This window comes from Chelmon rostratus, chromosome 8 (genome assembly GCF_017976325.1).
Source record: "Chelmon rostratus isolate fCheRos1 chromosome 8, fCheRos1.pri, whole genome shotgun sequence".
NCBI lineage: Eukaryota > Metazoa > Chordata > Actinopteri > Chaetodontiformes > Chaetodontidae > Chelmon > Chelmon rostratus.
Window position 1 is genome coordinate 15708157 of NC_055665.1, and position 9647 is coordinate 15717803.

Consider the following 9647-nt stretch of genomic DNA (forward strand, 5'->3'; position numbering starts at 1 on the left):
TAATTTGCCAGTGCTGGCTCAAGAATTCATGTTCAAAATGCCTCTGACATTGAACAACAGTTTGGAATTAATTGTTTCTCCTAGATTAATTCTGTCTCCTCCACAATGTGCTACACTGCTGCACTGCCGACATTATTTGAGCCTGAAATGTTACTTTGCTTCTCATTGCTGCACCTTGAGGTAAAAGATTTGTGTGGATGAAATGTGGGCAGATATGCGATGAGTATGTTTTAATTGAACTGATCGGTTTTGCTTCCGTTCTGCAGCAAACCAGGAGACGGTTCGGTGCCGCAGAATCCAAATGTCAGATGAGGTCATGTCTTTGTCTCCTTGCAGCGACTCTGCGGTTCTTTCTTTTAATACGTTTCTTCTCTGCATTGTTTTCCTGTACTTTATGTCGCTAGTTGTTGTGGATTTTTTAAAGATTAAATCGCTCTGTATTCAAACCCTCCCTATATATTTTTAATTTCACAGTATGCCCCTCTGTCCCTGAGACCCTTAACCTGTGAGGTCAAAGCAGGTCACAGGTGAGGTCCTCGGGAACAGGGCTGCATTCAGTTTCAACATCCTGGAACAAAAGAGCATTTTGTACAAAAAATGATTGCATGATAAACATCTTACTCCCCGAAAGTCATGTTGTATTGTTCGATGTCTCCTTTGGTATCCTCGCCTTTCATTTCAAACAGCTTTAAACACAAGAAAACTGTCAGGTGATACAACATCAGTCTTTCTCCTGGCTCGAACGTGTCTCCGGCTGCCTGTTTCGGCATGTTCAGTATATGTTTACCCATCATGTCATGATCAGGACTTGTCAGGTTGGACAAGAGGAAGAAGACCTCCTCCTGCAGCACAGACACTCTCAGGGGGCCAACCCTATTGGCTGGCTTTGTGTTATAGCCCTCAGCGAAGGCCAGTAGGAAGACAGCCGAGGGTTGTGACCCCGTCATTTATGTCACCTTCATAAATCAGTGGAGTTATTGATACATCACGTGCATGTTTCTGCACTTTGGTCTGGAAAAGTTGCTCTTTTGTACCTCTGTATGTTAATAAAATATGGCAAAAAAAGTTGTTGTAATGTGTGAATTTCTGAACAAATATTTGTGTGTTTGATCCTCCCAAAAAACTTTTAATCTCACAGTTTTGCCTTAATTTTGTCCGTTCTCACGCTCCGACTTTTCTAGACGGAGCCAAATGGATCGATTTTTACATGAAGCACCAGTTCTTGAATATAAAGTGACAACATCTTTTGAATATATTTCCCTTTTATCACTCTGGAATGAGAAAAGAGTGTGTTGTCTTCCACATAAATAAAGAGTCTTTTTTTTTTTTTTTACAACTAGAAATATTATAAAGCTGTGAATGAGCAGCTTTTATGTTCTTAGAAATGCTCTGGACGCGTGTGAAAGGATTATATCAAACTGTCTTGTTGCAACACATGCTCTAAACAAACAGACAAAATTAAATGCACTCAGACACACACTCACACAAACGCATACATATTTGGGATTTTCCATGTCCAACCGCCTGCCTAGCTATCTGACTTTGGCAGTCCTGGAGCGGACTCTTGCCTAATATTGATTGGCTTGTCTGTGTGGAGACAGATGAATGCATTAGTACCCAGCTCACCCTGCCACTGAAAATATATTAAGTTCATGTATTAGGCACCCTGTCTGGTTGCCATGGAGATGCACCGGGAGTGAGGGACCAGGGAGGAGAGCGGGTGGGGGGACGAGGAGGATGGGAGACAAGTGGGGGATACAGGATGTGATGAGGCAGTCGACTTGATTTGTAGTCCCGCTCCCTCTTCCTCCTTCTCTGCCTCCTCCTCTCTGTCACTTGTGTCCTCTCTTACCTTTTGCACCTAAATTTCCCTTCGCCTTTTCTTATCTCTCTTTCTTCTCTAACATTCTTTCACCGCTGCTTTTTTGAATTTTTGAAACTCTTCCTCGTCACTCCCATTCTGTTGTTGTTGTTGACCCTTTTGTTCCTTTTATTTGGGGGGGGGGGGGGGGCATTCTCCACCTCTCCATCTCCACACCGCCAGTCAGACTTTTATTCTCTCTATATTTCTGTTGGGTTTTCTTGCCGACATGCTTTCCACTTTATCCCTCTACATACATAAGCATTTAACTCCCTCTTCATCTGCCCCTCTCCCCCTACCGCTGCCACCTCCCTCCTTGGCTCGCTCCATCTCTGTGCTCTGCAGTAAAACTGGTGCATTGAGGCAGCAGGAAATGGGGACTAGAGACAATAGAAAGGAGGGAAGTGTAGAGGGGAGTCTGTGATGCTCTCCTCTCAAACCCAAGCATGTTGAGGAAACATGAGCAGGATGCTTTCAAAATCATACTTTTATTGTCATGTGGCACATGCACATGAAATCCATATTCAAGCTTCTCCTGCAATTTGAAACATTAGAATCTGTAGTCACTACGGGACCAGGATTTGAATAAAAACACTTCATGCACAAGCCTTTGTTTGAGTTTGATGCTGAGAAATGTGCACATCGGCTTTGTGGCTAGGGTGTGTTGGCTTGCTGTTCGCCACCTCTCAAAGCTGCTTTCAGTGCTTTGTTGACGTGCAAGACAGTCTTCGCCTGTGTTGGGGTCATATTTTGACTGAACACAATGTTAGGAGCGTTGACGCCTGCTTCAGGAAGCTGGACCGCATATTCAACCACCACGAGGGAGTACTTGAGGCTGGCAGAGTGGGTGCGGAAATTAGCTTTTTGCTATTTTTTTTAATAATGTTTCATCATATTTTTTTTCTGCAATGAAATGCATTCAAATAGTAAATCATCTCCAAACAACAATTAGTGATAGCATGAGTAGGCGTATGCAGAGAGGATGTTGGTTCATACTTGTGTGATTTGTGTCCTTTTCCAAGGTGAAGGCTATGAGAAACAGCTGAAAGAAATTATGAATGCAGAGATTCTTCCCATGGCAGAGGAGTTCGACAAAAAGCTGAATACGGGTAGCTAAATACCTGCTCTGACACACACATAGCTGAACAAGTAAATGAGTCTTTAGAGCATCAGAATTTTTAAGTACAAGGTCAAAAATGGAGAGTTAGAAACGAGAAATTTCAAAATGATGCCCTAAAGCACACAATTCACCAGGATGTGTTGAGCCAAATATTTCTGTCTTCCTCCTCCTCCTCCTCCTCCTTTCCATCCATCAGACACAGTGTATGAGGAAAGGTTGCAGACAGCAGCAGACAATTTCATCGCAGCTGCCTCCAAACTGCCTAGAGGTGAGACATGGTCTCTTCCCCCTTTCCTTCATCTTTTCATCTATAGTGAGGCCCACATTAGGTCATTACAGCTCCCTCTGATCTCTCTTCTCTCTCTGCAATAAGCTAGTTACGCTGTTACAGCCTTTCAAATATTGGGGAGAATAAAAGAAGCAGTCAGGTTGAACTGACACATACTTGTTGGCAGTAAATCAAGTCATTTGATGGAAATAAAAAAAACTGGTTACTTGAGTTAACTTTCTTTGTTTTTGCAGTCTCTGGTTGTTTCCCTCCCTGTGGTAAGAATCTTTTCTTTTTTGTCAGAATTTCTGTTTTTAGAAATATACATCGTAATCAGTGCATCAGTATTAGTTTCATGCATCCATCAGGTTTCCAGAGTGCAGGTGCAGTATACAACTGTATCACCTGTCAGTATGACTCCTGTGAATTCCCTCTCGACTGTCCAGGTAAGCAATATAATCATAATCTGTCCAGCATATTGCTTACTGATAGAGTTACATCACAATTTTCAAATAGGAAAAAAAGGTGTACTAATCCAGACTTGACACATCCTTACATAACTATATTTTCACCTTAATAAGCATCCACTCTTGATCCTTGAAATGCTCCGCTTTTGATCCTTGAAATGCTCTTAGCAGAAAGTCTGGATTTGAAAAAGAGACTGAGGCAAGGTTTTATTTCCACACATTATATCTTTTGCACAGAGCCCCCAAGGTACTCTTTAAGTCCTTGGCTTCTTTATGCAAGGTGACAGTTGACTCCCACACACGATGGTATTCGTATCAACCCTGTACAGCACAGCCACTGTTTAGCATATCATCACTTTTACTCCACTCCTCAGAGACTGGGCTTAAGTATTATCATTAAGGAGGGCTCAGACTGCAAGAGCAGCCCCCCATGAATGTTATCTGTGTGTGTGTGTGTGTGTGTGTGTGTGTGTGGGTGGCTATATATGTTTTTGTTTCAGTCAAAGAAATTAAAGTAACCGAGAACAGCAGGAGCCGAGTGTGGTGTGACGTGCCATTTCGCTTACCAAGTGACATCGAGGTGATCTGGAGGTTTGCAGAGGAGGTATGCCTGGCAAATGATGAATGAGATGATTGATAGATGAGAACTTTGATACCACTCTCATATCTATTAAATATGAAGCTGGAGCCAGGTGACAGTTAGCTTGGCTTATCTTAGCATAATATCTTGGAGCAGGAGGAAACAGCTACCCTGGATCTGTCCTTGAATAAAAAAAAAGAACAATCTGCCCACCCTGAACAGGGTTTGTATAGTATGTGATTCCACCTGCCATATAGTCATTAGTTTACGTGTATTGGTTCACAGGTGCCCTCTCTCTGTGTAAATATCATCACATTTACAGTAGCTGTGTCACTTGTCAGACTGATGAGTTCAGCACTCTGCACAAATGTTTATATTAAAATGTTGTGGTGGTGCAACTACAAAGCATAAGAAAAGATTGCAAAGCATTTTACAGATGGTCACATATCATACAATTGTGCATTCAGTAAACAAGCTAGCTCGCCACTGTACCAAAATAACTTGTTGATCTTTTATAAAACTGCTGTGGCCGAGCTAATTGTAGCGAGCCAGCTGTATGACTGACTAGTAGCCTGCGTAGTAAATTCTGTTCCTACCTGGGCAATGTAGCACAGAAACACAGGAACAGGACAGGGCCTCTCATCCATCATTCCATCCATCGCAACACAACACAACATCATACAACACAACACAGGGTCTCATTTGTTTAGTTTGTACAAAAACTGAAATCTAAAAATTGCTAGCTTAGCTAACAAAAAGCTGTGTTTTTATGTTGATGTGAGGAACTATTTGGTGCAGTGACTTCCTGCTGTCTTCATCATGAAGTTGCCAGGCAACCAGCAAAGACTCAAATACAAAAGAAACAAATACTGCAACACACAGTGATAACTGTTGGAATTTTTGTTTTTGTGCGGTTTAAACAAACAAGATAAAATGTTAACTAGTGACTTTTAGAGGTGCTGGTAGGTGCATTTTGTTGCCTTAGGACAAAGCTAGGCTAACTGTTTCCCCATGTTTTAATTCTTTGTGGTTTGCTAATATAAGCTAACCGGCTGCTAGCTGTAGCTTCTTATTTAGCATACACATGTGAGAGTGGTGTTGATCTTCTCATCTCAACTTTCAGCAGAAAGGTAATAAGCAAGCTAGTCCTTTACCACTACCTTTTATTGTCTGATCTGTCATAAATGGCACCCACCTGCAGTGTGTGTAATCATTTTTGTTGGACAGGTGAAAACCCAGCAGGTGGATCAGTTTAAAGAAGTGACGGCGGGAGTGGACAGGCTATATTCAATCCCTTCAACCAGCTTGCAGCATCAGGGCACCTACCAGTGTGAGATCTACTCAGGCCAACGCTCCATTGTCAGACTGTACTACTATCTCACAGGTAACAGGATGACCACTTCTAGGAGGAAGAATCGTAAATCGATACTGATGAGTGGGATTCATTTGAACTGGGACACAAAACAAGTCTTTCACACTGAAGGAGATACTAAACTTTGAAGATGGAGATGCAGTATTTTAGCTTCTGAAATAAATATGCTAATTAAGGTTTGTTTTGATCATTGAAATGTTTGAAGGAATGTGGAAAAAGCGATTTCATCCATAGATTTTGATCATGTAAAATGTCAAAACCATATTTACTTGGTGAAATACAACGTGTTTCTGTGGGTACAGATTTAATTTGAATTAACCTGATGTAATGCCTCCTGAGATGATGGATGTTGACTTAGAATATTGACAATAATTTCTTTAAAAGTAATTGCACGAAATTGCAGGGGGAAACCCAAACAAGCGGAAAGATCAAATTAAAAGCAGAGAATTAAAATCTGTTATCAAAGCTGAGGAAATATTGACAGCTTAGGAAGCTCGATAGAGAAACAACAAAATATCATAGGAAACAAATCACAAATCAGATTTTTTCCTCAGTAAACAGTGTTTTTATGTTTGCATTCTCCCCATTCCTTCACCATCATCTTTTACTTTACGTCATTAATGTAAGCTCAGATCCTCGCTCTCATTCTTCCTCTGCATCTCTCTCTCTAAGTAACCCCCCAGGTCGTGGCAGGCCACACAGAGCTGCAGGAGATATTCGACCTGTCTCTGCTCCCAGGAGGGCAGTTACTCCCAGCGCCTGGTGGTCCTCCCCGCTCCCTCCTCCTCCACCCCTCATCACTGCTTCTCACCGCCTGTTTAACTGCTTTGCTTCTGCTGCTCTTCCTCTCCCTGGGGTAAAACAAAGCTATTATTTACACAACATGAGATGTAAACAGAAAAAAAAAAAAAAAAAAAAACCCTTATAAACGCACTCATTTCTAGTAAATTCACAGTACCCGTAGCCCAGGCATATTAGCTGCTATCATATCTCCCACTTTTTCTTTGGCTGTTGCAGGGCTCTGTTTTGGTCATCAGCACCAGAGCTAACAAGCCACGCTGAAGAAACAGATGAAGATGAAGATTTAGGGTTCTGAGAGTTGGGAAGATACATGCAGCGCAATAAAGCATCTCATTAGTCCTGTTCTCCACAGTGTTACGTCATAGTTTACAGAAAGCTTGTGTGTGACTCCTTCCACCACTGGAGGGCAGGTGTGCATCTCTATCGGTGTTGTCTACAGTGTGCTGTGTGTAACAAACACATTTAGGCTCAATTGTGCCAGACAGTGTTGAAAGTATACTAACTAGGTTTATTCACTTTAAGTAGAATTTTGAGTTTGTTTTCTTGAGTATTTCAGTCAATTTTACTCCAAAGCGAAATATTGTTCTTTTTACTAAACTACATTCTTCTGACTGCTATAGTTCTTTGTATGTATGGATCTGAAATACAAAACATATGATGTGCTTCTAAATTATGATGTTTAGCTGCAAATAGTATGCAATTAGCTGCACCTATGCTATAATATGCTGTAATACAATGCAGTTAAGACACAAGCAATGATGTTAATATGATAGAATAATAAATCAAACTAAAGGGACCATTCTGCATAATGAATACTTCAACTTTTGACATTTTATTAACATTTTACTCATTTTACTCTGGACTTTTGCTCATAATGAATTATAATGTCGCTACTTTTACTTATAAGTGAATGATCTAAATACTTCTTCTGCCAGTTGTTTCAGAATAATAATAAAAAAGAATCAGTTTTGTGTTTAGTTTTGCCACAATAAATGGAAAAATGTCATGACCATTCATTTTAAAACTCCCCTCAAAACAGGTGTAGTTTTTGTTTTATCGGCATACCACAAGCTGACAGGGTGCATGTTCTTAATTTACTTTTGTTTGGCATAGCTGGTACAAATGTGTGGCAGCTCCTGTCTTTGGCTGTCCTGGTAGTGGATCTTTACTGTAAATGGGGGGCACACAGGTTTGTTGACTACTGGCAGCTCTGGAGGATAGATGAGCTAAAGCTATAAAGCTAAAGCGAACTGATCTGGTGGGGCATTAATATTGATGATGTGGGGTTAGTTTAGATATTACAGGGCTCTAGTATAGGTAAAGGGTAATGAAAATATTGTGGGTGTGGAAATATCACCATGGAGGGACTCCATAACTAGTAGCAGAGGGACTGGGAGTGAAGGGGAATCAGTTTTTACACCTCAAGCCTCTAGTCAGGGCAGGAAGCAGAGATAAAACTGATAAGGCTGCGTATACAAAGTCAAACTGTAAAAACATGTTAATTTCAATAAAATATCATACACCTGATTTATTGTTTGAATGCAGAATATTGATCCACTGACATGTGTGTAAGGATGCAGTCAAGTCCTCAGGTGACCACAAGGAGGCAGCAACATACACACTACACAAGAAGACAGAGACATCCCAGACCTGTTAGAGGATGTTTAGCATGAATTTACATTGAACTTTGTTGCTCCATTCACAGTGTGTCACATCAGGGCCGTGGTCCAGAGAACTGCTGGTTGCTAAAACGAAAGACATATCCCCAAAAACAAATCTGAATCACATGTGAAGCCGAGGAAGTGCCTCTATTGCAAAACGGATTTTTCCTAAACGTGTGACACTGCAGTCATTCTGCATGTTTGCCACCATATTAATTGTTGGAGTGAACTGTCAAAGCTGAAAGCCTTACCCAAAACCCTCTGATGTCAAGGTCTACCTTTGTGGTCTGAGTGAATGGCAGAAGTCATTAAGCGTTATGTAACAGACTCCATTCTTTGTATTCTGATCAGCATGACCTGAACACACCTCTCAAGGTTTGAAAAATGGCAGAAATCACTGAACCTTTGATGATTTTTTTTTCTAAAGTGACCCAAAAAAAAGCAACGTTACTTCTTTTACTGACTGTATACTTTTCCTCTCCTTCAAAAAGGGAGCGGCAGGCTTCATCTGCTTGCTTCAGGTCAGCGTGACTCTTAAACACAAAAGTGCTCAAGGTCGCGTGTATTCATGATCACACAGATCCGTCTTTATCACGTGGAGTCCTAAAAGTGACAAATGTCTCTGAAAGGTTACCTTGTGAATCAAAAGAAAATTAAAAAACATGGATTTAAAAGACTAAATAAACGATCATTTTTATTTTACTCTCAGATAATTTATCTAGTTGCCATTGAACCTTTTACCTGACGCCACCCCCGTCACCACGCACATAAACAACATGCACCTCACATAAATAACATGCAGAGATAAGATATGCTGATAAAACCAAGTCATACAAATCTCACTTTTAATCAGCTGCAAAATTATTAAGATTCACTCCAGGTTTATGCAATATATGGATCTTATATTACACTCCAGGTGCTGCATAGAACTAAATCCAGAGATAAGCCATGTTGCTCGACCTGATGCTACTCTGTGTCACTGGTACTTTTAAATTACATGTGCTAGCATATTACATGTGCTACATCCAGGAACATACTTGACCCATTGTGGCAAATGTATTTCTAGCAGTGATTTCTGTGTGAGTGCTGTTGCTTAATGACACCTTATCTTTGGAGCTGCAGGGTACAATTTTGTGAGATCACACACACTGCGTAGAGAACAGTGTGTTTAAAGCTTGTACCCTTTAATATGGAGTTAATTAGACCAACTGCAGCAAACAATCATGTTGTTGTCAAATGCTCTGCTACAAAGTGTTTTACTTTCTTTCTTAATAGTTACATAGTTGCTAAGAACTTCCTGTTTTGTTCGAATAACTGTGGGGCAACAGGCTGTAACTGTGGTTGGTGGTTCCAGGTACAAGAAGGAGGTATGAGAAAAGAAAAAAAAAGGACTGATAAGAGATAACACACAACATCAAAGACTTCCTCTGCAAGAACATGTCATGAAAAATCCCCCAAAAGTCTCAGAGTAGAAAATCTGAAGTCATGAGTCCAGGTACCCCCAAAATGTCACCCAC

The 9647-nt window shown here is 40.8% G+C and overlaps 1 protein-coding gene across 1 annotated transcript; it reads left to right on the top strand.

The window, feature by feature from the left end:
• The first annotated feature begins 2494 nt into the window (after window positions 1-2494).
• On the top strand, window positions 2495-6764 carry LOC121611028 (sperm acrosome membrane-associated protein 6). The gene is made up of 9 exons (XM_041943387.1): window positions 2495-2708; window positions 2884-2970; window positions 3178-3259; window positions 3504-3527; window positions 3595-3695; window positions 4217-4320; window positions 5524-5680; window positions 6341-6524; window positions 6686-6764. The coding sequence occupies exons 1-9, from the start codon at window positions 2495-2497 to the stop codon at window positions 6762-6764; spliced, it is 1032 nt and encodes a 343-aa protein (XP_041799321.1).
• The last annotated feature ends 2883 nt before the right edge of the window (window positions 6765-9647 follow it).

Coding starts and splice junctions, on each gene's coding strand:
- LOC121611028 (XM_041943387.1), top strand. CDS start 2,495: ATGTGCACATCGGCTTTGTGGCTAGGGTGTGTTGGCTTGCTGTTCGCC. Junction 2,709..2,883: donor ACTTGAGGCTGGCAGAGTGG/GTGCGGAAATTA, acceptor TCCTTTTCCAAG/GTGAAGGCTATGAGAAACAG. Junction 5,681..6,340: donor ACTGTACTACTATCTCACAG/GTAACAGGATGA, acceptor TCTCTCTCTAAG/TAACCCCCCAGGTCGTGGCA.